The 27,881-nt window shown below is 37.2% G+C and overlaps 1 protein-coding gene across 1 annotated transcript in view; it reads right to left on the reverse strand.

Moving 5' to 3' along the window:
- ALDH1A1 (aldehyde dehydrogenase 1 family member A1) overlaps positions 1-25,591 on the reverse strand; it is a 50,261-nt gene extending 24,670 nt beyond the window's left edge. The window contains exons 1-3 of the mRNA XM_065908211.1: positions 25,458-25,591; positions 11,128-11,232; positions 2,112-2,252 (exon numbers count right to left, since the gene is read on the reverse strand). Of these exons, the coding sequence (XP_065764283.1) occupies positions 2,112-2,252; positions 11,128-11,232; positions 25,458-25,523 (312 nt within the window). The 5' untranslated portion in view covers positions 25,524-25,591. The remainder of the gene's footprint in view (positions 1-2,111; positions 2,253-11,127; positions 11,233-25,457) is intronic.
- Between the last annotated feature and the right edge of the window lie 2,290 nt (positions 25,592-27,881).

The following is a 27,881-nucleotide window of genomic DNA, read 5'->3' on the forward strand; positions in this document are numbered from 1 at the left end:
TGCCAAAGAATTGATGTTTTTGAACTGTGGTGTTGGAGAAGACTCTTGAGAGTCCCTTGGACTAAGAGGAGATCAAACAAGTCAATCTTAAAAGAAATCAGTCCTGGATATTCATTGGAAAGACTGATACTGAAGCTGAAACTCCAATGCTTTGGCCACCTGATGTGAAGAACTGACTCATTGGAAAAGACCCTGATGCTGGGAAAGATTGAGGGCAGGAGGAGAAGGGAACGACATAGGATGAGATGATTGGATGGCATCACTGACTTGACGGACATGAGTTTGAGCAAGCTCTGGGAGTTGGTGATGGACAGGGAAGCCTGGTGTGCTACAGTCCATGGGGTTGCAAAGAGTTGGACATGACTGAAAGACTGAAATGAACTGAATATTTTGAATAGTCATGTGCTAGGGAATTTTGAAAATACTGGAAGAAATCCTGTGAGCGATCTTATGTAACTTCCTTTTTTAAAAAAGATTTAAAAAGACAATTAGTATGACTTGCTTAAGGACATAAGATCTGGGTAGAAAAGGTATTGAGATTCTGGTTTCTAAATTTTAGTGCCCTTCTGTCTCATTCTGAACACCCCTAGTAAATCAACTTTCCAGGAACTGGTCACAATTTGATATCCGCACAGCTTGTGAGAGTGGTGCTTTGTCTGTAGTCAGATCAGGGTTCCAACAAGATTTTACTTGTTGCATGATACAACAGCAGGTATCTATTTACTGTCAGTGACCATTAATAATGCCTAAATAGTCATTTTTAAATTTTTACATTCCATGTGGATATTCTCATACAATTCACACAAACTTAAGTGACCTCTAGATTTTTTTTTAATCCATAAGTTTTCTTCAACAAAATTTTGAATTGTGAAACTCTGAGTTTTGTCACTAATACCATAATTATTTGAATGGTTAGGCTGTAAAGTTCAACATTTTCTAGTCTAGTGCCCTAATGGTTTTAGGATGACTATCTCTTCTTTTCCTCCTTTTCTTAAGTAGAACTTTTAAGACTTTGGGGCCTGATGTTCTACTGATGCAAGAATGTACAAGTGATAAACTCTTAAATCAGTCCCTTATCTGTTGTACAATATTCTGTCTCTGTAATTCACAGATTAAATAAATTAAGGAAGCCAAATTTAAACATATTCTGCTTTTTTCCTGTAGGACATTTCAGTTAGTGTTATATTGTGTATAACTTCTAATTCCATACTTTTGCATATTTTATGCTGAATCTTTGATTGGATATAAATAACACTTTGATTAACTATAACTAACAATGTTGCTTTAGAAAAGAAAGCCTTCCTGTTACTGCAAGTTAAGGTTCTAAATGTAGTAAAAGTTTACTCTGAAATCTTCTGTTGCTGCTACTTTGTGTTAAATTGGCTTCTCAAGGAGAAAACAAGGAAACACCCCCTCCACCCATTATATGTGCTAATCCATATAACCGCTGAAAATTTTTTTTTAAAGGTGTATACATAAAAATGACATTTTTTAAAACACATGAATGGATTTTTCTTTATTACTCTCTCACCTGCAAAAAGAATATAATTTAATCAAGACCATTGTGAATGTGTATCAGTTCATTTCAGGAAGGGAAAAAGTGTCCACTTATTAAATGTTTTGGTGGGCTAAGACTGGAGAAATAAGAGTCATTTTAAAGAAATATTCTGGGCACCTTTAACAAACTCCATGAGATTTTTTTCACTCAGAGTTCAGTAGTCAAGTAAGTTCAAGAAAGCCAGTCTATAATCCTAGAATCTTCATGCTGCAGATGACCTTGTTAAAGACTCAGAAATTCTACAGTTAGGAACGAAATTTGTTTAATTTGTTTTAGTTCAGAATCTGCCAAAGTTTAGACTGCAAAATCTATTTTGGGAGTGGACATTAACATCATCTAGAACCCGAGTGTCGGGTACTTACCGTCTGAGAATAAGCTCAGTGGTATGGTTCGTATACCTGCTGCTAGAAGTTTTTGCTTTGTTTGTAGGAAGTATATTGTTGTTATTGTTTAAAGAGTATGTAGTGACCACTAACAACAAAACAACTTACCAATCCAAACCATGAATGCTTTCTAGAGATTTTGAATTCTGCCCAGTTCAGTTAATACCCACCGCCAGAAGCAGACGATCTCTTTCCATTAAGTCAGCCAACTTGTTTATCAGCCGTCCTCTCTCTGAAGCATCCATAGTACGCCATGGAGAGCCGATCTGAAAAGCTTGTCTTGCAGCCTTCACTGCTTTGTCAACATCCTCCTGCAAGTCAAAGTGAGTTCAATTAGTGGGCTAAATGTATTCACAAATCCAATGGTAATAACCGTGTAAAATAGACTGGAGTTCCTCATAAGCTGTGTCTTCATCAACTCAAAGTCCAGCACATTGTACAGACTCAACTACTGTGTGTTAGAATTACACCTGCTGCCTACTTTTTGGAATGATGAGTGCTATATACAAAGCACATGCATGATTTCCTAGAATAGAAATGTTATATTTTAATAGTTGCTATCATTGGAGTGTTTACCTTATATCAGATAATGTTCTAATTGCTTTACACATAATCACTCATTTAATTTTCAATAGTTTTATGAGACAGATAAATTCCCTATTTTACAGATGAGGAAACTGAAGCAAAAAGCAAGGTTGAGATTTGCCCAAGCTCAGTAGCTGAAAGTGGCTGAACTGTTTTAAACAGAGCCCAGCTGGCTGTAGAATCTTTGCTCTTCACCACTATATTTTACTGTTTTGGTGACTGGGTTGCCCAAAGTTCCAGGGAAAATTAAGATCTAAAACACTGAGTATCCTCTTGTATCTCTGTTGATTTTATGGGCTCTGCACTCTCATGAAGAACCTACTAAAGGGTGAATAAGAACCGTGTTTCTCTGTTGAAGAGAAAACATTATAAACATGTCCTCAGTCCTCTTGTTCAGAGGGAAAAAAGACACAGAGGCATAGGGGCTGGTATAAAGAAGGATCGCTAGATTACAACCTCTCATTTCCCAACTGGGTGCAGAGAGATCCTTTCTTTCTTTTTTTTTTTTTTATATTTTGCCCCCTCATTTTTTTTTTTTTTTCCATTTATTTTTATTAGTTGGAGGCTAATTACGTTACAAGAGAGATCCTTTCAATCCCTAAATAGGTAAAGAAGTCAGTTTCTTACTATTAAGGCTCTGCTTTAATTATATTAATTCAAACAAAAGTAATCAAAAAATTTCACACTCAGTCTAGGTTTCTTGTCTTCATTCGTGTGTGTTTACTTACACCTTTTCCTAAACTGATTTATTCCTCCTGTTCTCTCCTACTCTGCCTCAGTTAGATGCTCTCCCCAACCACTCACTCCCATACATCTTTGTTCAGATCCCACATGAACTCCTATAGAATCCATCTACTCCAAAAATCATTACCTCTTCCATTACTACTTCATGTGTCCTTTTTCCTTCCCCCATCAAATCAGTTGCAAACACTTTAAACACATAGATTATCCCAGTGTTCTTTTGTATATCAGTCTGGTCACTATGTGAAGCTATATAAGCTCCACAAAGCATGGTACCTCTTAGGCCAGTGTGTTTTATTTTGGGTAGGAATGATAGTTTCCTGAAAGAAACTGAAGAGAAAATTGTTCTGTTTTTTTTTAATTGCCCAAATCAAACTGAACCCATTCAACAATGGTATCTTCCCTTGGGGAGGCATGGATCTCAGATTAATATTCCCTGTCTTTGATTATATTTAGTTAAGAAGTCCCAAACTGGAAATTCCTTGGTGGTCCAGTGGCCAAGATTCTACTCTTCCATTTCAACGGGCACAGGTTTTATCTCTGGTTGAAGAACTAAGATCCATTGTAGTGTGGCCAAAAAATTTAAAAAAAAAGAAGTCATCCCAAACTTACAGGTCTGCAAATTAAAGTAGAAGCTAAGTAAATTATTTTTACATTTATTGCCACACTAAGATGATCTTGGGCCAGAGGAATATTTTAGAAGCATAATCTGGTTTAAGTGATAAGATTATCATAATACAGACTACAAGCACATATTCTTTCACTGTAAGCATCATACACTTGTATATATTGCTGTTTAACTTTTGAGGGAATGACGATTATATACAATAAAATACATGCATTATTACTCTCCATTCCTAATAAATGCATATATACATATATATACACACACACACATATATAGTTCATATTTTGAGCGTTCAGTTAACCACATTGATTAGTTATATTTAGACATTGTTTTAGGCCATAGGTTCTCACCTTCTCCAAATTATTTTGGAAGAGTGCTGTTGAAAAACATCAAAGGCAAACTGCAAGAATCCGAAATTGCCAGCATGATCTGTAGATACCACAGCTTATAAAATACATGCTCTGTGTTTAAAAAGGTCTGTATGACACAGCTTTCACTGGGATCCTTCTGCTCAGTGTTCTATCATCAGCCTTAGCCAAATATGGTTTATCATAGGCATCCTGGCCTCTCAAAGGGATATGGAATAATTGGCTTCAAGACAAGTCACTCTGCCATGTGGAAAATATGTTCCTGGAGAAAGCTGCTATAAATAAGGGCAGTTTTGTGGTTATGTTCTTTAGATCATGCTTCTCCTTTTCTCATATATTTTATCTTTCGGGCACAGAAATAGAGTAATGGTAGTTAATATACAGCTCTGGAACAAAATAACCCAGATCTGAATTCTGGTTCCTCACCTATTAACCTTGTAAGTTTTGAAGTATCCATCTATTCATCCATTTATGATTTGCTAAACACTAAAGATTTGCTAAATACTGTATTCTGTAGCATTCTTATCAGGTTGCTAACGATAAAATAGTGAAGTAAAGAGACTGACAGTTTGAAAATCCTAATTGTGTGGGAGAAACATACAACCACATAATCACGTCATTATTATAAACCATGAGAAATTTGGTTCAGTTCATTCTGAGGTGAACTATATTGTTGTATGACTTCTCTAACCTTCCGTTTTCCTATCTTTTTAAAAAGAATATTTATTAATTTAGGCTGTGTCGGGTCTTAGCTGTGGCGTGTGGGGTCTTTTGTTGTGGCACACAAGCTTAGTAGCTGTGGCATGGGGGCTTAGTTGCTCTGCTGCATGTGGGGTCTTAGTTTCCCAACCAGGCATTGAACCTGTGTCCCCTGCATTGCAAGGACCACCAGAGAAGTCCCTTCTTATCTTTAAAGTAGGGATAATTTACCTCACGTGCTTCCCAGGTGGCTCAGTGGTAAAGAATCTGCCTGCCCAAACAGGACACGGGCTCATTCCCTCAGTCGGGAAGATCTCCTGGAGGTGGCAACCCACTCCAGTATTCTTGCCTGGAAAATTCCATGGATGGAGGAGCGTAGCAGGCTACTGTCCAGGGGCTTGCAAGGAGACGGATACCTCTTAGCGACTAAACCACCACCATAATTTACCTCATGGAGTTGTGTTGAAGACTAAATAGGTGATACTTGAAACATTTTCTGTGTGACAGACAGTATGTTAAATGTTCATTAAGTGGTAGTACGTTCTATTGGAGTCGGAGCAAGTGAAAACAAACTTAACTCTCAGCAGTTCTAGTGTATTTTAATCCTTCCTTTCAGTTTTCACTGCCCTGTATTATTTTAGGCTATCATCTTGCATTGTTGCTAACCCTCCCAAGTCCATTCTCTTCTCTCCTCAGGTTGTTGGCCTACTGCGTGCTTCGTCGCTCAGTTGTGTTCAACTCTTTGCAACTCCACGGGCTGCAGCCTGCCATGCTCCTCTGTCCATGGGATTTCCCAGGCAAGTATACTGGAGTGGGTAGACACTTCCTCTTCCAGGGGATCTTCCCGACCCAGGGACCGAACCTGCATCTCTGTGTTGGCGGGTAGATTCTTTACCATGAGCCAACACACTGTGGTCTTGCCTATTACTACCAGGCTAACCTCCCTCAAATAATTTGACTATATCACTTTCCCTTCCCAGTATTTGCAAATGCTCCCTTTTGTCTACAGTCCTGAAGCTAGTCTCCTCTTTCTGATTTTCAAGGCCTAGCATTTCAGGCTCTAAGTCACCTGCTCAAACTTGTGTTTATACATTTTCTACCCTAGGTAGCCCTCTATTTCTCACATTTGCTTTTGTAATTTTCCTTCCAGAATGTTCTCCCAGCTCATCCCTTCCTTTCAAAATCCTTCTTATTCTTTAAGACCCAGCTCAAATATCACAACCTACCTAAACCTTTGCCAAACTAAACCAACTTGATGATAGCTACTAGTTAAGAGCTTACTAAGCTCCTGGCACTATGCTACTGCTATAGTTAAGCCATCACAGACTTGGTTTTATAGGACATGAGATGTAGCAATAGTAGAACCAAAATTTGATTCCAAATCTGACTCCAAAATCCAGTTTTAGGATAGCCTCAAAGCTATCCTGATAATGATCTCCTTTGCAACGAATATTTACTGCTACCTCTAGTATAAGCTATAATATTTCTTACTCTTTGGGTCTATGATAGGCAGTTAATAAATTTTTAAACATTTTATTATGTATCTTGTCCAACTCTCTGTGACCCCATGGGCTGTAGCCTACCAGGCTCCTCTGTCCATGGAATTTTCCAGGCAAGAGTACTGGAGTGGATTGCCATTTCCTTCTCCAGGAGACCTTCCCAACCCAAGGATTGAAGCCGGGTCTCCTGCATTGCAGGCAAGACGCTTTACCGTCTGAGCCACCAGGGAAGCCAGCAGGGATGTTCTTATGATGAGTTTTCATTATGTTACGTTGATTTTATATAAGGGTGCTCCTTATATAAATAATCTTCTTGTATTGATATTTACAAAATAATTCATGTCTTAATTGATTCCATTACATAGCATAGCTTTTACATTAATCAAACCATTAGGTATAGAGGTTTTTAAAAAATTATTATTATTGTCCCAAGACTATTATTGCTTGGATTTTTAATCCAGGACTAGCATATTCAAAGACATAATTTTTAAATAACCAGAAAGCAATTTGATACATTAACTCAAATTTTCTACCATCAGTAGTGCTTTTTACCTGATAGTGTTTAAAGTGTTGCTTTTTTAATGTAAGGGACCACAAGTTGAACAGAAGAAGTTAAGGAAGGACTGAACTCATCCATTGCTGTCAGACCACGTATTTCCATATTACATGCATCCATATTTGGAGAAAATAGTTATCAGACCAGTTTTACACCTGTCACAGACACTTACTGTAATGGACATTTACTTTTATCCCCACCAATTATTTGCTAGGTCATGCTGTAGTATTAAAAGCAGCTTGTGGGATTAGGCGATATAGCCTAAAAGAGCCACTGAAGTGAAAAGAAAACAGTTCCCACCCACATCTGTGCTTTGCTTTGTAACCTCCATTTGTTCTTGCCCCTCCTCCTCTCTTTATAATACCATTGAAAGGCTGTATGTAGCCCATTGTTAGCTCCATTCTACTCATAAATTAAATCCTTAAAACCTTTTGGCTCATTATCTAAAGAGTCAGTTCCAGAATATTAGGTTTACTGTGACCCTGTAATTTACTAGATTTGTACCTTCACTAAGCAACGTTAGAAGTTACTACTATACATTTGTCAGCAAACTTGTGAGAACAGCAATAATTATTTAAAAACAAAAGCTGGTAGATTATTTCAGAAAAGAATATGATGACAAGAGCACTGGATCTTAAGCAAACAGTTGCTTGCTATGGGCAGTTTATACCATAAACAGTCTAACTTGAGAGATAAGTATTCAGCCAACTCCATTAGCACAGTGACCTGATTTGAAGCTTTGTTGGACGTTAATGAATGTTTTTAATCTACATTTGCACAGACAGTTCTTCTCTTCGACAAGCAGCAGTAACCGTCAATAAGCAGACAGCAAATGGATAATAGGTATTTCTAAAGCTTCAGGTGTGATCATCAGCTTTCCCTCTCCACTTTAGAAAGAGGGTAAATCTCACCAAGGATGCCAAGTCCTCAGATGGCCTGACAAGGTTTCACCTGGAATTCCAGGCAAAGATTGTTTTACTGAGGAAACTCATCCCAGAAGATAGGGGCAAAGTGAGATGTCCAAGGCCCCAGGGCTAAAGAATTAAGAAATTTTTTTTCTTTCATTGATGCAAACTGCAAACGGTTCTGTGGTCTCCCTCCTGAGAGGCAGGGACACCTCTGGAGAGGAGTCCCAACCATCAGGGGCTCAGCTTGCCTGTTGTTGCTTTTCCCACCTCTTCAGGGTTGTCAGAGCCACTCAAGCAACTAGGATATTTGAGGTCATGTAATGCTGGGTTGGGGGCTTCCCCGGTGGCTCAGTGGTCAAGGATCCACCTGCAATGCAGGAGCCGCGGCAGATGCAGGTTCGATCCCTGGATTAGGAAGATCCCTTGGAGGAGGGAATGGCAACCCATTCTAGTATTCCTGCCAGGAAAATCTCACTGAGCCTGGTGGGCTACAGTCCACAGGGTTGCAAAGAGTTGGACATGACTTAAGTGATTTAGCATGCACAGAATGCTGGGTAGATCTCTAGGAGTCTCTGATTGAAAGCTATTTTTCTTTATTGAATGTGAAGAACCAGTTTTTCTCTTATTTCTGGGAATGGCTCATGGGACCCAGCATTCTGAGCTTCCTGAATACTTTGCCAAGGATCATCAGTATTTCTCTGCCTTAGTTCAGTCTTGTGCCATTTCAGAGAGATGCAGAGTGATTATCTTAGCATCAGTTTCCAATCATTAACTTCCTTACTTGTCAGAACCCCTGCCTCCTGTTAAATGTTAACAATACCTGAGAGGAGATACAACTTATGATTTAATATATTCATTCAGTGGTTCTCAAAGCGTATTCCTTTATCCTGATCCCAACAACATTAGCTTCAGCTAAGAATTTGTCAGAAATGCAGGTCCTCAGGTCTCACTCTAGAATTATTGAAACAAACTTTGGGATAGATGGGGCTCAAGGATCAGTTTTTTAATAAGCCTCCCAGGAAATTCTAAAGCATTCAAAATTTCTAGAATTACTGCTTTAGTCAGTAGTTAATTTAGTAGTAGATTTCTGAGATGTATGAAATATATGGAAACAAAACTTAATGAAGGAGTAAATTATTTCATTTATTCATTACTTATAGTGTATTAGATACCATGGGCATGAAGGTAAGGTGCAGTGTCAATTTCTACAAGAAGCATATTGTCTCGAACAAATTAACCAATAAGCAATAAAACACAAGGTTTAGAATATACATAAATGTCATAGAAGAGAGCAATTCTACCTGGAAAGGTTAGAGAACGCGTAAAGAAGTGTGAAACCTACAACAATGGAGGCTTCGTTGTATGCCTGGCACTATTAAAACACTTCAATTACTTGTTTTCTTCTTATTTATTTATTGATTTTTCAGTTCTTTTGTGGGGAGGGCAGTCAACCACAAGGTATGTGGGAGCTTAGTTTCCTGACCAGGAATTGAACCTGCACCCCCATGCATTGGAAGCATGGAGTCTTAACCACTGGACCACCAGGGAAGTCCCCCATGTTTTCTTAGTTAAATTCCCCCAAGTTTTTCCTATCTCCCTCTTTTATAGAAAAAGGAATAGAAGCTCCAAAAGGTTAAATGATAAATGCAGCTGTGGCTCTCTTGTGCTCTTATCACAGATGATGACTTGAACTTGGTCCCAAGGACAGCACCGTGGCCATCGTCTAGAGGCAGTTACAAACATGCAATGTTCGGGGCATGATAAAGATTGGAACTCCTACACTGATAGGGAAAAATGAAAGCCAGAAGCAAAGATTTTTTTCCCCTAGAGTCAATGAGAAGCCCTTGAAGAATTTATGCATGGATGAACTCTGGTATATAGAAAGTGAAATCTGAAAGCAGATGACATGTGTCTCCATTCTATTTTGCTTCTACTTCTCAAGCTGTTGACTCCTCTGTCTAAACTCTGCATTTTAACCCCTCAAGGCATGGGTCTTATTTCTTCTGATAATACTGCAACCTGAATCCAGGGCCTTTCCTAAATCCTAAAGAGCCCTTCAGGCCTATCACTGTTTTCAAATAGGTTTGCAAGGTGTAATGTCTTGAGATTAGTTGATTGGGAAGAAGATAAGGGAAGATTGGAGAAAGGACAAGAACACACGACTGCTGCCATGAGCTGAACAGTGTTGAGAGTAGTATTATCCTTGAGTTTGGCTGAGTTTTCATCTTCCAATAAGTAGTCTTTTCATGTAGCAAAATAATTAACCTCTTTATATCTTACATGACAGAAATTAAAATTTTGATAAGAGCTAGACAACTAAAGACCAGAAAAATCTTTTCAAATTAGACCATATTCTTTTTAAGATATGTGTTCAGATAAAAATTCTGAAGGCTTTTAATCTCTTCACTCCCTGACCTATTTAATATCACCCTCTCTTACTTTAATAATATTCACAAAGAAAGAGAGTAGCCCTGCCAGTCACAGGTTCTGGAGTCAGAAGCACAGCATTTGAATGCTGATTTTCATTATTTATTAGCAATATCATCTTGAGTAAATTACCCTTTTATTTCTGCTATCCTATCATCATTTGTAAAAGTGGCTAGCAGTAGTACAGAGGGTTACACTGTGTACTAAATTTTTTAAAAATCAGTATTAAAAATTATCACCATAAAAGTTAGCTTTTGTTGTTATATTATTAGCTAGAAGGAAACAACACAATTTGTGATTCAACTTAAAACCTTTAAAATTCAGTTTTTTAGGTACTAATTAATGCTAACTCAGTGATTGTTAATGCAATGACTTGGCAATCTATTGTTACTAAATCCCTGTATTAAAATTTTTTTTTAGTTTCCTTTGTCACTTAAGAAGAATGTTTTATATAAATAAAGGATTTCTCTGCTTTTTAAACTTATGACCACTCACTTCATACGCAGTCTGTTCATACAATAAATATAGACACTATTTCAATTGAAAAACAAGCAAGGAAAATAATATGAAAAGTATCTCCACACGCAGAAGAACAGGTTCATCATTATTATGTGACTATTGAGTACCCTTTATGTACCAAGAATATTTCCCCAGATGCCCTGGAAACCATATTTTCATGATATGACTATTTGAAGATGGAATAGGGGTTAGGTACTCAGAATGGTGAGAAACAAAGAAACCTGGCATAAAATGCAAATAGTGTTACAAAACTCACCTTATCTCCTTCTTCCACCTCACAGAGTTTCTCCTCAGTTGCGGGATTAAAGACTGGAAATTTCTTACCACTCACTGAACTATGCCATTCATTGTTTATGAAGATCTGTAGACAGAAGGTAAGTAAAAAGGCATTTAAATATCCAGCCAATTTCAGAAACTTTTTATAAACTTAAACTAAAGCACTAAGTAAAGCCAGTGTTACAACCTCACCTCCCTCAGCTACTTGCCTTCTCCAGGAATTTTTTGACTGTTTAAAACATTTTACACACAAAAATACACATGCATGCATACATAACACACTAAAATAAAGTAATACTTTACAATTTCACTAAGATAGGAGGTCATTTAAAGAACAGAAAATACAGACTGGAGAAAACAAGTTAGAAAAAGATGCTGTTATCTTAAATAACCATGAATTTGAGGCAAGAGTGAAGGCTTAATTGGGCTTGATCTTTATGAATCATTGTCCATTTTCCACTTCAGATTCTGAACATGCTCATCTTGGGCTACTGGTGATTTGGTATGGTAAGTGACTATTTTCTGATCCTTTAGTTTACTGTCTTAAAAGTAGCCTGAGGGAGGACTTTCAAAGAAGATTGCTTAGGAAAAAAATCAGTTAGTGACATTTTTCCATCGACTTTTTAAAGACATAAGGGTTTCATTCTTCTTTTTAAAAGATTATCTAGTAAATTATTTGTCCTCAGATGAAATCAGGTACTAGATTTCCTAGTTCTATCTATGAGAAAGAGACCTGCATCTAAAGAAACAGGGGCTCCAGAAAATAATTGAATTTTGTTCTGTGTTCACAAAGAGTAAGAATATTAAGAAGTGTTAGTACGTCATTTTAAAAGTCTGTTTCAATTTTTGCAATACTGAACTTACATTTCTTTATGAAAACTATAATACCTTTGATAGCTCATTCATCTTTTCACAGAATAAAAATATCTTATGTAGCCAAATTAAGAAGTACTATTTTTGTGATGAATAAAGTTATGTTTTGTTTCTGACAAAAGCTAGAATTTCTTCTCTCTCCTCTCATCCCATTATTTCTTGTTTATTCTCTTTTTTCTTATTCATTATTGAAATACAAAAAAATCTTAAGTACAGTGTTGAATATTATGTACTGTGACATCCTGTTAGATTATTTTTACAATATGAACTAGTTTAATTTTAAACCACAGGTAATTGACCCATGAAATTTAACATTAAAGGTAACATACACAGTGGATCTGTAATATATACCTTAACTCAGACACCTCCTCTTAACTTGATATTTAAAGATTAGGTATTAATTGTGCAACTCTGAGGGAAAATGTATTGAAACACTGCCCCTCAAGGTTTAAACTGGTTGTTATGCTAAATACAAATTACTGAACTATTAAAGATTTCCCAGTGACAGCTCTCAAGATTATACATTGTTGATTTAAATATTTATATTGTGTATATTTGAAATAAAAGTAGTCTTTTAAATTAACCTGTGAGTTTGCACTGACTTAGCTATTCTGTGCAGTGTCCAAATTTAGCTTAACATTCTGTCAAATTAAAAAGATATATATTACTATATATCACAAAATGCTTACATATAATTAATTCTATATTCTGTGATATACAAGATTGTTACCAAAAAAAAAATTATTGCAAACGCATTCCCTGTTCTCCTACACATCTACTATAAAACTTGTCACTTTTTAAAAACTCATTTTTAAATGTCTGCCTTGCCTCTTAAGCTGTAAGTTAAAATAAGGTCAAGGACAGTGTGTGTCTGTTTCTCTGATTTATCCTCAGAACAGAAAAATCCCAACCAAAGTGTTCAGCACAATCCCAGCCCTCAAGTGATCTTAACCTCAGTGAAGAGTGAAGAACTCTTAACTAAATAACTTAAAATTTGAATCAAAGAACCTAGAATCCAGTAGTTACCTATGGGTAGGATCTATAATACTCTGTACATGTGTCCACTCTGATATTTTGACTTGCTAAAAAAAACAAGAGGAAGGATACGTCTCCTTATTTGCCTATTCATGCCAATGTAACCTATGTATTTGGAGGAGTTCCAAAGAATTGTAGCGCTAGCCTGGAACTGACAGGAAAAAGATGTGGACATGAATAAATAAAAGGGGAAGTTGTACAAAGCAGTTCAATAAAGAGAATAGATGTCCAAAGACACAAATATGGAAGTCTGAGAAAGATAGAAGTATCAAGAAAATCCTTGTTTCTCTGATAGGGTTATATAATACAGATGAAGACCATAAAATTCCTATTAACCTCTAAGAAAAAAATATAAACATCTTAGTTGAACTTAAAGAAAAATAAATTTAGATTACAACTACTGCCTTGCTCAACATCTTTTGGAGTGAATCAGCATTGTAGCTATTTTTTTAATTTACAATATTTTATTTAATGATAAAATTCATTTTTAAAAGATGGCTGAGGGAGAAATAAAAAACTGTTATACCATTATTGTAAACATAAGATTTAAATATTCAATTAAATTTATCTTTAGATACTAAGAAAAGTTAGAGGAAATTTATGATGAACAAGAAAATATCATCAACTTATAGTCACAGCTTAATTGTGCATAGAAGCCTTGCTCTGATTGCTTACCCACTTTTTACCCTAGATGAAGTTTAAATGGTTTTAGCCTACTTGTGAAAATCAAATCTACTTTCAAAGGATAAACATTTATTATCTTTCGATAGCAAAAACATTAAAAAATAATTTGTTCTAAGTTCTAAAGGCAAATTTGAGTGAAATTCTTCCTTTTTTGGCCTAACAACAAATCTTAATCTCATACAAATAGTTGAAACAAGTATAGATACCTAAAATTGACTGCTTTGAAAGAAACAAATACTAGGCTGAATGTGTAAATTTTGGTATGTTTGCTAAAGAGTCCTTCACTATATATTATCTTTTTTTCCCTGAAGTTATTGTAGACTTTACAGTTCATATTCTTCAAGTTTACAGTGTTTTCTTTCCTATGTCTTTAGCCCTATTTTTCCCCCAAAGAGATCACTGGGAAGCACCTTAATCAAAGTGTCCCAAGTTCAGCTCATTGTCATTTCTAGCTTTACACTGCTCTCACTGCAAACTAAGGTTTTAAAACTTGTTCTTGCATTCTTTCTCTCTCTGTCTCTCTCTCTCTCTCTCTCTCTCTCTCTCACACACACACACACACACACACACACACACACACACACGTACACCTTCCCTCTTCTGTTAAAGACACACAGAACCCCTACTCATCCTTTTTTGTCACTGTGTTCTATGCTACCTGGAGAAGGGAAAGTCTACCCCCTCCAGTATTCTGGCCTGGAGAATTCCATGGACCGTATAGTCCGTGGGGTCTCAAAGAGTCGGACATGACTGACCAACTTTAACTCACTCACTCACTCTATACGATCATAAAAAAGAAAAACAAAAAAATCTTTCCCTGTTCTCCCTGACCCCTCTCTCTGCCTAATTGATTTTTCATCTTATAATCTTCCTAAGAAAAACCGGTTCAAATTGTGGCACCTTCTCAGAACATGTAGATTGTTCTCCCTTCTCAAACCCTTCAGCATGATGTTCGAGGTGTGTCACCACTTGTCCCCAAGATCATTTTCCAACCTTTTATCCCACTCTTTCCCCTTTGTTTCAGTCTCATTCTACTTTGTTTCTCAGACTGGAGTTTCATTATTTTCTTCTCCTCATACTTCAAATCTTTTAAAATGTCATTTCCTCCTGAGGAGTTGGTCCAGTTAGATTTAACCTCTTTTTTTTTTCTTTCCTAACATAGCATTTTAATATCCTACTCATAAATTACTTATTTGTTTTGTTTTGAATTAAAGCTAGCTAGCTACACATCAGCTCATCAGATAACAAACAGAAACTAAAGACATCATGTTATTTGCCCTAGATTCTTCAGTCTTGCAAATTTCTAATTCTGCATTTTCTCTACTCTAAAGATAATATGACCTCCTCCAATTTTATATCTCTAAACTAAGAGAGCACAAAGTTTTCCCGTCAGAAATATGCCCAGAACTCCACCCCTCCACAGTGCAATTTCACCAAAACTCTAATAAAAAGAAGGTACAGAATGTATTGTATTTTGTTAGGCCCGTGGTGAAGCTTTTCATCTCCCACCTAAGTCCTCTTACACTGATAATTTGTGGTTTCAACTTTTCAATAATATGCTCTCAATATATTACAACTTACTTTTTTAAAAATTTATTTATTTTAATTGGAGGCTAATTGCTTTACAATATTATAGTGGTTTTTGCCATACATTGACAGAAATCAGCCATGGGTGTACATGTGTTCCCCATCCTGAACCCCCCTCTCATTTCCCTCCCCATTCCATCCCTCAGGGTCACCCCAATGTATTACAAATTATTTTAATCCCTTCATACATTCTCTTTGGTGAAAGAACCATTATAATATGTATGTACCATCTATTTTCATTATCAAACTCTTGTATTTAAACTGTACATAAAACTCCCTTTTCAGATTAAAGTCAGTGAATATTTTGTAAATGAGCATTAAAGTAAGAACAGAAGCTTATCTATCTTCCTCCAGGCTACTAAAGAGATCAGTGGCAGATGATCTCAAATTACCAGCAATTACTCTGCATTATTCAGTTTCCACCTTTAATATAGGGGGACACAGTGAACTTAATTTTTGTTCGAATTTGTGCTTACATTCATATGACACAAAATGGTCGCTTTTGTATTATCAGAAAATTGTTGGTCAGATAATGAGTAGACACCTGAGAAATACTCTGTTAGTAATAGGGAAACATGAAAGATTAGTGAGCTATGACCCTGCTTCCAAGTGGCTGTGATCTAAAAGGAGAGTATATTACATCATGATCAGTCAGTAAAGAATTGAAGATTGTAGAGTGCAATGGCCAAAGCAGTGCTTTAATTAGTAAGTTGCACAGAGAAACTCATAGAAGAAAGGAGCATGGCCTGGAAGAATGCAGCCTTGAAAATTAGGACTGAATTGGTAGAAAGAAGGAAAACAAGGAGCTGAGAGAGGGAACCCTCTTGGAATATTTGCAACACAGTCGAGAGATCAGCCCTAAGCAGAGAATTCCAGTGGAAACAAGTCTTAGATAAATTCCAGTGAAAATGAAACCAGTTAGTGATGGATCTTGACACCCAGGTTACTCTATCCTGGATGTTATAAGACAGTGGCCGGATCAAATGGATGTTTTAGAAATACTGATTTTAATGTACCAAAAATGGATTTGAGATAGACCAAACAGTCCGGCTTCTCTGGTGGCTCAGTAGTAAAGAATCTGCCTGTCAGTGCAGGAGACACAGGTTCGATCCCTGGTCTGGGAAGATCCCCTGGAGAAGGAAATGACAATGCACTCCAGTATTCTTATCTAGGAAATCATATGGACAGAGAGGCCTCATGGCCTACGGCCCATAGAGTCACAAAAGTTTCAGACAAGATAGACTTAGTGACTAAATAAAAACAACAAACAGCGTCCAGGGCATTAGCCTAGAGACCATTTTAACCTTCCAGGCATGAGGTCTTAAGGCTTTAGTGAAGAGTGATGTATCAATATAGTCTGCAAACTATCAATGATATACATTCTCCCCCAAACAGCAGCCTTTCAGTATAAAAACAAAATTCGGCATAGATAATGAGATGAAAGAATCAGGCATTGTACCATCCTTTCCTTCCCCTTAACTGTGGAGAATTTATTGGTAGGGACTATCTTTATCATCTTTTTCTCTGTTTTAATTTTATCCAGTTTATATATGCCTTACAGCCAACTGTGTAGCTGAATATCTTTGAATAATTGTCCTTCCTATAGTTATATAAAATGGTTATATGGAGATGTATAAGTTAATAAATGTTTATTAAAATGATTATGAAACCATATTTAGGTCTGTTGAAATGTTCTATCCTGATTACAACTTCATTTTCCACTTGCTGTTTACCTTTAGCAAGTTTGGAGGGAAAGGGATCATGTTATAAAAGTAAAAAACAATTATTGGATCCTATTTAACCACTATATTAACTATATTCTAATTACGAAGTTTGGACTCAGGATACTTTTGAATAATATATAAGTGCAGTAGACTCCACGTTCACAATACTGATGGGAAATTATAGATGCTAGGCATACTCTTAAACTTCAAGTGCTTCTTACTTGGGGAAACAATCAATGGAAATGTTGAGGCAACTTAATAATTGATTTTTACTCTTTAAATTTTAGATATGTCAGATTGTAAGAGATACATTATATAAACTTTGATTTAAAAAAAGAAAACGGCTGTTTCCTGAATGTAGTTTAGTGTCCAAGAATAAGTCATAATTTTGAACGAAAGAAAGCCTTTCCTGAGCAAAAGTTCTTATATCTTAGTGTCTTTGGTATAAAGCTACAATTCTAAATACATAGGCACTTTCCTCAAAATATGACTGCTTTAGATGTAGTTAGATTTGTCTCATAGGCAAATAAAACCTATTATGTACTGAGATTTTGAAACCCGTTGGCTTAAAAGAGAAGCCCTGACTCCCTCCAAAAGTCCCTTGGGGTGCCCCAAATTCACCTGATCTATGCAGGACTGCAACCGGGCCAGCAGCTCTGGATGCCGTAAGAGAAGCCAGCACTTTTTTGGTGGCAGAGAGATTTTAACAGATCACATTTTCAACGCACAAAGAATCTCTTTTAAGTCACGCCAAGAGTGAGGAAGGTTGAAGGGATTCTCCGTTTTATGTCACCTGTGTGAAATTCCAAACCTGAGATCCTGAGTTTCGGCCGTGTGAAATAATGGGTACAGTTGAAAACGTATAGGAAGTGATGGATGTTGTAAATGTGTTAACTTTTCCCCAGCATTAGGAAACTAAAATGTACCAAAGACCCGGAGGGTGGGAAGTGGGGCAGGGAGAAGGAACCAAGATGGGAGCCGATAAGAGAGAGAGACTCAGCAAAAGCCAGGTGGGGTGTTAAACATTTAAAGGAATCAAAGCTAGATCTCCTGGCAGTTATTTTTAACCCAAACCCCGAGGCAGCAAAGCAAAATGCTGAGACTCAAAGTAAAAAAAAAAAAAAAAAATCCAAAAGGAAATTAAGGAGGAAATAACAGATGGGAGGAAAATGCTTAACTGCAGTCGAAAGAATGAAAACAAAATGAGAGGGTGGCCAAAACAAAAGTAGGAGAAATAAAGTTTTTCTTTTTCATTTCTGTTTTATATTACAGTCTGAGTTCAGTAACATGAGTGTATACTCTTTTCTTACTTGTCTTTGGAAGAGGCTTTTCATCCTTTTCAACTCAATCAGGGAAAAAGAAAAGATGCTGAAGCTTTCCTGTTTTGAGCCACATCATCATTTTGTCCCATAGCTGACAAAAATACTCATCAATAATTTCCATACATTATGTATACCCTATATCAGAGGTAAGCTGCAGAAGCACTCGAAAGTTCTGTAAATATTTAATACTTAACAATACCAAGACCCAATAATATAATTGCTTGCATGTATACCTTCCTTCTAAAGAAAGTGCCAAATGTAGAGCATAACTCAGCTGTTTGATATTTACATTTCTTTGACTTTCGAAAAAGTATTCGGAGAGCAGTGGAAATGGTCAGTTAATGGAATCAGGGTGAGGGAGAGAGTTGTTCAGACAAAATTTTAACAAGTGTGATGTTTATGCAAATGCCCAGTCAAGAAATTCACATTAATAATTCCAATATTACAATAAAGGTATCAGGTATAGATATTATAATATCAGAAAGTCAAATATTAACAACATTTTACATACCTTGCAAGCAATGCCGGTATTTGTGGGAACTTTTGACAGACTCACACACACTTACACACTCGCAGACACATTATACTCAAAATGTATCACTATGATGAAATCCAGTTTACACAAAAATTTACTTTTCTGATTTGTTTATTAGCAGTGGCTCTTAATTACATGTTTAATAATGAAGTGACTATTGCTCATATTCTTTGGAACAGGGCTCAATGTGGCCACTTCAATCTAATAAATGTATAACACATTTGGCCACAATTATAATAGCATCATGAATACCCAAATCACCACCACTTTAAGCTAGATAATTGCCACTTTAAGACAAGTGCATGGCCGTTTTATCAAGGCTAGTATTCCCAGGAGGGTTCTTTTATGCTGATCTGTGTTATATCATCCCATAGATTACCCAGGCCATTTTAGACATACTAATCTAACTTTGGGTTCCTCTTCAAATGAATTGTTTCTCATACTCTTTAAGAGTTTTTCTCACCCCACCCCCTTATTCTGGCAAGTAGTTATTGACAAATAGGTGAAGTCCAGTTTAAGGAAACCCTCTGAACACTTGTTCTGAGAGCCCTTATGAAATGGGAATAACACCCTCTTTTAGGGGCTGTGCTATTTACTTTAGGATTTTGTTGATAAGATTTTCTTAAAGCTAGGCAGGTACCTGAGAACAAAACAGTTTGCCAAGACACAATCTTCAAAGATGAGTTAAATATTACATTCTTAAAGAAGGTTTATATCCCAGGAAAAAAATCAAAGTTGGTTCCATCACTGGCTTGTGGCCATGATCTAGTTCTTGCTGGACTTGGCACTTTCTGAAGGAGAAAATAAATACTTCTGGTCTGGCTGGGTGTGAGTGAACTTTCCTATTTCTCCCAGAAAGTGTGACAGCCACTTTCTGGGAGAAACAGGACGTCATGTCCCTAATTCAATGGTGACCACTGTGTAGGTAAAGTTATAAGACTGACTCGATGCTTTTAAACAATTGCTGCTGGTCGACAGACCATGCTTTAAGTAGCATCAGCAAATCCTAGAAGTCCGTTAAAAATCCAGAATACCAGACCTCACCTCAGACCTATAGCGTTGGAATTTGCATTTCAACATGGTCTGTGTCACTTACATAATTAAATTTGAGATTATACCGCTCCGGAGTATCTTCTTTCTACCAGTCCCCTTGTTTAGGGATCTGATGTCCAAATCATCTCTCTTCTCTTATCATCCAAATTTCCATTCTCTCAGTCAGAGTAAGGGATGAATGATACAAATTAAGTAACAGATGCAAAAGCACTTACTAAAGACAATCTAATGAGATTCAAATATTAAATACTACTATTTTCAGTGTTTAAGGAAAAAAATGAGCACTCGTGGAAAAGAATCAGATCTGAAATGAGAAGATTCAGCTCATTCTGTTTTTGCCTCTTAAAAGCTGTGTGACCTTGAACAAGTCACTTAAACTATCTGAGCTCAGGTTCCTCAGCTTTAAAATGAGACACGAGAAACATCTTCCCTAGCTCCTTCCCAGCAGCTAATTATGAACTTCAAATGAGACCAACAGATAAATGTAGTTTTGAACTGTGACATGCAGTGTAAGCATTTGATTTGCTTACACTGCAGTGCTTACACTGGCAGCTAAAAATTTTTAGAATTCTAGGAGTCATCTTGGGAAGGAGAGGGTTAAAAAGAGCCTGGACCAAGGAGCTACTAAATAAGTGCCAGGCACTTTTCACAAATTACCCTAACAGCCACTTTCCAAGGTAGTCATTATTATTCCTAATTTACAGACAAGGAAACTGAAACTCAAGGAGCTTAGAAGCTTGGCCAAGGTCATATCATTAAATAAGTAGAAGAGGTGGAAATCGAAGCCAGACTTATCTTGTTAAGCTACCTCACCTTGCAGCCATCCCGCTATTTGTTCAACTGCTTCCCAGCCAAGAGCAAACAAAATATTGCATCAGTCAGAGGGGAGCTAAACCATCTCCCAAATGAAAGCATTGCCACGGCAGAGTCTTCTTTGTCTAGAACCGAAGTCCTGTCCCGTTCGAAGCACCCCTCAGTGGTTTGCGCAAATGAAACCCATCAGGCAGTCTGGCAGCAGCCTCATCTCCAGCCTTATGCATGCTCTTTCTTCCTCACCTCATGCCGACCATGGCCGCCTTTGGATGGTTCCTTGAATATACCACGCCCTTGTCCACAGATACCCCTGCAGGTGTTCTTACTCTGGGTCTTCGTTCCTCAATTCCATGGCCACCTTATGTCTGCCTCCCTCAGACTTCCCTTAACTGTCCGCCTTCCTAAAGAGGCTTTCCCTGACACCTCATCCAAAGAAAGCTCTTCGTCTCATGTTGTCTCAGCTTTCAGTTTTCTTCTTAGTTTTCTTCCCACCCGCTCCAGGAATGCAAGCTCCATGAGGCAAGAATCATTCTTGCTTTCTGATATCATAAGACCTAACACAGAACAAGTCAATGATTTGGTAAATAAAGGGATATAAAATGAGAGAAAGGAAGGGAAAGAAGGAGAAAGGAGTAAAAAGAATGGGATATTTGGAAATGCATGTGGCCTGAATTTGTTTGTTGTAAGAATTTAAAAGGAGATAATGGTGAACACACACATACACACATACTTTAAATTGTGCCTAGCACATAGTATTCAATGATTCATAAACATTCTTTATCAAAACCATATCTTTAACCTACATGGGTTAAGTGATAATACCAAAAAAGCAGGAAAATATATCCTCCTCCAAACAAAATTTATTATTCCCTAGGAGTTGAAGAAATGCAGTTCTCACAGGAATCGCACACCTGTGTCATAGTCTTCTGCATCACTGCCTTTCCCAGCTCCAACACCATCTTTTCAATCAAAGTGGAAAGTCTGTTTGTTTCCAGCCTTCCTTATTGTTCTCCTCTTTTTCTAAATTGGTGGCAAACTTCCTCCTGTTGGCCTGGAAACAGCTGAGCAACAGCTGGAAAGGCTCATAGGCATGTTGCCTCCAGTAATCAGGAATGGACAAATGAAGTCAGAATAAAGATAGGCTAGGATGCCAGCAACTCCCTGTCCCAAAGTAGTGATACTGGTCTTAACGAGTCACTTGGGGTGAGGGCTAAAGCTGCCAGCATTCCAAGTCTAGCTTTGTCATTTACTAGCTGTGTAACTTAAGGAAAGTCACTTAGCCACTCTCATCTTCAGTCTCCTCACCTACAAAGCAGGAATAGTAACATCCTTAGAGGGTTATTGTAAAGAGTAAATAAAATCATCATAAATAACTAAGTCATTGGCACAGAGTAAACACAATGAAATTTAGCTATATTTCCTCTCTGTGTGTTTGTGTGGGTATGTGAAATGTCATTAGCCAATGAAGATCTTTTCTAGCACGAATAAGTCATTCATTATTGAGCGAGTTACATTTAAGAGCCAAACTAAAGATCTGGGGGTTTGATTCCTGTCTGAGAAAGCTTTCTTCTTGAATTTTCTGTTTGTCTTTAAGGTATAAAACAGTGTTGTAAAGAGAGAATGGAAAACAAAGATACCAAATCCTGTAAGAGAAAGTTCTTGATCCCTGAAATCCAGGATAAACCCTTGCCACTTAGCTCCAATGAAATCCTTGTCGGGTGGGGCATGACTATGCAGGAAAGAGGGACAGAAAAGCTAGGGGATGACAATGAAATGAGAAGAACCCTTGTGGGAAACAGGTCTAGGAAAGGCTGAGGAAAAGAAAGGCTGGGAAATTGGATGGAATTCAGGAAAATAAATAGGACTAAGATGGCTGATGTTAATCGATCACTTCCCATGTGTCAGGTTATTTCAAGGGCTTCGTATGCATTAAACGCATGTAATGCTTTCTTCAACCTTAAGAATTCCCATTTTACATGTAAGGAAACTAAGGCAGAGAGAGGTAATGTAGTTTGCCCAAAGATCACATAATTTCCCAAGAAGCTCATCCTTTAAAAGAATGAGCAGAGAGCTGGCAGAGATAGAGTTTGTTTAGAATTGGAAAGGGGGGGATATAAGGATAGAGACAGACTCTGAGTTTGAGTGCATTTATACTGATGTTACTGAGATTTTAAATTCCAAAAACTTTGGTATCATTTTAGAAAGTATTTCTTAGACTCTGATCTCTGTTTTATGTACCTTAAAAAAGTGAGTGGACTGTAAAGTCATAAAAGTTATGCATCAATGGCATCTTTTGTTTGGACTAGAAGCAGCCTCAAGCTTGAGAGCGTGTATAGTTCTTCTGCTGTAGTTGCAATAGTTTTTTGTTACTCAGTCTTGCTTGTCTCTTTCCTCCACCTTGCCCCAACAACCAACCATAATAAACATGAACACTGAAATAGTGCAAGAAAAATAACATAGTTTAGGGGCTTGCTATAGAAGATAATTTCTCAGACACTATGAAATCCCTTGCTTATTTTGTTTGCAACCAGGAAAGTTAGTTAATAACCATCTTTTTCCAACTCCTCTTGCAAGTGCAAATCCAATACAGTTCTTCAGTTAGGCACAGTAAAAAGAAAATGCAAAGGCATTTGAAAAAGCTCACCCATTTAGATTTAATTACATACATAACTGGTGTCCTCCCAAGTGTGAAAATGCTGTAACTAATAAATCAGACAATAAAATGCTATCTGAGCAGAACAGATTTATAGAGAAGATGTGTGAGCAATCGAAATTCACTGACTTGCTTGCATTGGGTATTTTTACCCAGAAAAGTTCTTATATGCAAGAGCAAATTCCTGCTCTTGGAACCTTGCCTTCTTTTGAGCACTTAGGTCAGTTAGTTTCCCTAGAGGGTATTCTTGTGTAATGACTTGTAAATGAACAGGCGATTTTAATCTTAATATCATCTCTATATGTTAAAGAATCATGAGACCTGTGTCTGTATATATATATTTGAGGACTATCTCATTTGTTCATCCTTCTCACATGTTTAATTAAGGACTACTTAATGAAACTTAGTTCAGTAGAAAGAATATTTCATTTTTTCTGAAAATTCACAGACAAGGAAGACTTCAAACTTTTGCAAACCAAATTTTTAAAAGATGTGACATTCAGACTACCAAAAAATGTGACATTCAGACTATCAAAATATCTTCCCAGTATCATGGGAAAAACAAAACAAAACTGTGTTATAATAGTAGGGGGATGATTCAATCATTGCTAGTGGTTTTGATCTTTATGAAATGAATGCATTTTTAAATGTATTTACTTTGGATTGAAATATCTTGCAAATGACAAACAATAAGAAAGTTGGGAAAACTGGAGTCTTGTTATCTGTTAGGAGTGCTTTTGCCAAGTGCAAAATCTTTGGAGGGTATAGTCTCATCGCATTTTTCATGTTCCCATTTGGAATAAAATTAAACGGACAAAAAATATTTTCCCTTTTAATAAAACCTTGTAAAAATAATACTTTAATACACTTTATAACTGTTGGTCAACCATGTTAGAGGCACAATCTGATCTCTGCAGACACTTTTCTATGGAAAAGAGCCAGTCAGCTGAACAACTTCCTCATTTGTTGTGCTTATGAAAATGAAAATTTAACAAACTAGAATTTCAAAACCATCCATTGTTACAAGTAAGGAAATAATAATAGCAGGACTTTATCATTAACTTACAGTGCTCTTGGAATTTTCTTGGTTAATTCAGATAGCAAAGTGGCTCTCCCTGAATGGGAATAGTTCCTTTCTTACTTTCCTTTCTGCATCACACCATAAAGCTCACTTCTTAAATGATTTCGGTTAGATTGTTTGTTTTATTTGTTTCTCTAAAAATTCTAGGCTCTGACTAGAAAGCAGGAATGTAACAGTGTGAAACAGGCAAAGTTCAGAGATACTCCTGATTGACTCAAATAGGATCCATTTCCTCCTTCTCCCTAACTGTGGATTTTTAAGTCTAGGTCTGGCTCCTGCTCTTGTTTCTCTAAATATTTATCAGCTAACAATTACATGCCGGCTCCAATGGCAACAAATTTGGCTGAAGAAATAAATAAGAAGGCTTTCTTTTCCCAAATATGCTAAATAATGCAAGGACCATGTAGTGTTTTGTAACTGGAGTTTTCCTTCATCCAATTACCAGATTCAGGTCTTTTGATTTTAACACTTATTTGACATATATAAAAATCAAGCTACTTCAGTATGCTCTGTTTTACTTCACTATACTCTGTTTCTCTCTCTCTCTCTCTTTTTTTTTCTTTTAAAAAAACGATTTCCCACTTGTTTGCCTGTCTCCAGTAAGTTTCTCTAGTATTTGCCTCTCTTATACATGCTGGGTGCTCTGCCTAAAGTTAATAGAACTGCTTAGTAAAGTCCACTGAATCCTGGCACAAGAACCTATTACAGCGAAGAGCATTCCTTTTACTTAGAAATATTTTAAGAAATAAATTTCTGAAAAGTTGTCTGATACGATTTAGAATTCATTATGTGATCAAGACACTAAACCCAGACCTGCATTTTGCAAGCCTTTTATTTTTATATTTGCAAAGGGCTCTCTACACCAGTTTACTTAAATTGACCTTTTGTGCTTTAAATAAATGTAGTTTTTATAAAGCTGAGGCAAAGCAGCAAGCAGAAGTTGTACTAACCTTAGTATATTTAAACTTCACATTGGTGAGTGGGGCAGGTACGTCTGGCATGGCTGAGGACGACATTGCTGGTTCCGCTCCTGGAACACAGGTGACAGGCTCAGCGATTTGGTTCTGATAGAGCACTTGGCTTTATTTGTTCCTTTTTATCTGCATGGGCTAAGGTTTATTTGCATACTGGGATATGATTGGATGAACAAACTCGGAGCAAAAAGAAAACGACACTACTTATTTGTAACACCTAGAGCAGGAAGCCCTTGACTTTAAACTTAAATCCTTAAGAAACCAGTGCTCCAGCACTGAAGCTGCGTCCGGAGACAAGGCACTATTTACAGACGAATTAATTTACAAAGCCGAAACCTGTGATAAGGGTACAAAGCGCAGCTGCCCTGGCCACTAAGGCCAGTTATTATTTTTTTGGCTTTTCGTGCTTTTTATGTCACTGTGAAACTTTCTGTGTTCTGCCGGACTTGGAATCAGAGAATTCGAGGGTTGAAAAGGAATCTCAAAGGGCACTTGTTCTCAGCAAGGGCTGGTGAGGCAAGGACCCTGGCCAGGTGCCTTTGGGACAGTGCTCTCCACGAGTCTGTCCATGTCCCAGAAAAGCAGGCTGCTTTTCTTTAGGTCCCCTCTAGAGACCCCACCCCAAGGCCACTTGGAAAGAATCATACCCGTCGAATGTATTTCAGTGCTTGGTAAGCAGACCTACTAGGATTTCAGGAGCTCTAAATTATCTTTATTTAAATTATCTTTATCTTTATTTAAATGGTCTTTATCTAAATTATCTTTTATATGTGGGAACAGAAATGTCAGCAGGATTTTTTAGGGAACTCAGACTGTGCTGTGACACACTCACCACAATAGCAAATGGCAATATCGTCTGCTAAAACTCGCTTAAAATGAAAGTAACCTCTGGTTTTGGAAGTTGGCTGGTATTTATCAATCATTGACGCAGGCAGTTGTACCAAGAGTGAATTTAAACAGGACTCCTGAGTAATATAGGTTCTTAAAATGAGATTAATGTTTCAAGTTGGGAACATTCAAAAAGGACAATTTTTAACTGTACTACTCCCATTTTTAAGTATAAAAGTTTATTTTATCCAAAGTCCAGCAAAAGTTACAGTCAGTACAAGATGGTAAACCTTGGGTGCTTTTAACCAATTACTAAGAATTAATAGTAATAATTATTTCTTCTGGTGAAAAGTGCCAGCTTTTCCAAATATGGGATTTAAGTAGGGAAGCTAAGGTTTGTTGAATAGTTACTCCAAATCGGGGGCAGGAACCGTACTTTCTCTTTCTGCCCTCACTGGATTCCCCACTTTACAGACATAAAATAGCTTGTTTATGAATACCAATCTTATAAGTACAAAACCAAAATTTCATTTCAGGCCAGTGTGACACCAAAACCCTGGTTCTTATTCCAATTTATTTTCCTTGTCCTCCTCTCCATAAGAGCATTCCCAGATGGGCTCGAGAGTCGGCTGTTTTGTTCTCTGAGTCGTCACCCTCACAGGCCCTCAAGCGTAGCCTTTTATTTGTCTAAGATGGGGGTCAGCAAAATTTTTTCTGTAAAGAGAGAAAGATTATTTTCTGCCTTCTAGGCCACATAGTTTCTGTTTTGATTTACTCAACTCTACAGTCAACTGATACCATAATACACTTTGCAATACAATTTTATTTACAAAAACAGATTCAGCTCTTAGGCCAGGCCCCTAGATGCCAAGACAACCATCCCTGAGGTCCTTGCCTCCCCTGTGCCTCTGCCTGAAGACCAGATAGAAACTTCTGTGCTGTTTCATCGTTTTTTTCTCTCTCTCACTATCCCCCCCACTCACAATTTCATTCTTTTTGGAAAATCTAATTGTTTTCTGTCTTAAAAATATGTTTTGAATTAAATGCACAATTACACAACAGCTGTTACGTAACTCGCAGAGTGGTGCTCTGGTCAGGCCTAGACAGCTGTGTTTTGCTACTTTCTTCTGCTCTCAGCTTTGCAGTTGTTTGTAGAGTCACACACTTGTCCAGGCAGTGGAAGCTCAACGCTTCAGAGCACACTTGGTGTGCCATCTCACTATTTATATGCTCACTCTTAATCATATTTTATTGAATAATTACATAAGAACAGGCCCCTTTATGCCAGATATTACAGAATGTAGGTAAAAGGAACAGCTATGAAACAGCTTACCACACCTGCCCATTAAGTTTTTACAAATATTTACCAAATATCTTCTATGAGGAAAGCACTATGATTAGAGGATCAGGCATTCTCCCACCTTAATCTTACTTGAAGGGCAGATCTTTCTTATCCAGAAACCACAGAGCCTGAGATCTCTGCTTCTGAAGTAAGTATTGATATCATCCATCTGCTAGAATTTGTCTTGTGGAATAGCATGTTCTTAGGAGTGGTTGCATGGGTAAAAGGCC

The sequence above is a fragment of the Muntiacus reevesi genome, chromosome 17 (assembly GCF_963930625.1).
Source record: "Muntiacus reevesi chromosome 17, mMunRee1.1, whole genome shotgun sequence".
Lineage (NCBI taxonomy): Eukaryota > Metazoa > Chordata > Mammalia > Artiodactyla > Cervidae > Muntiacus > Muntiacus reevesi.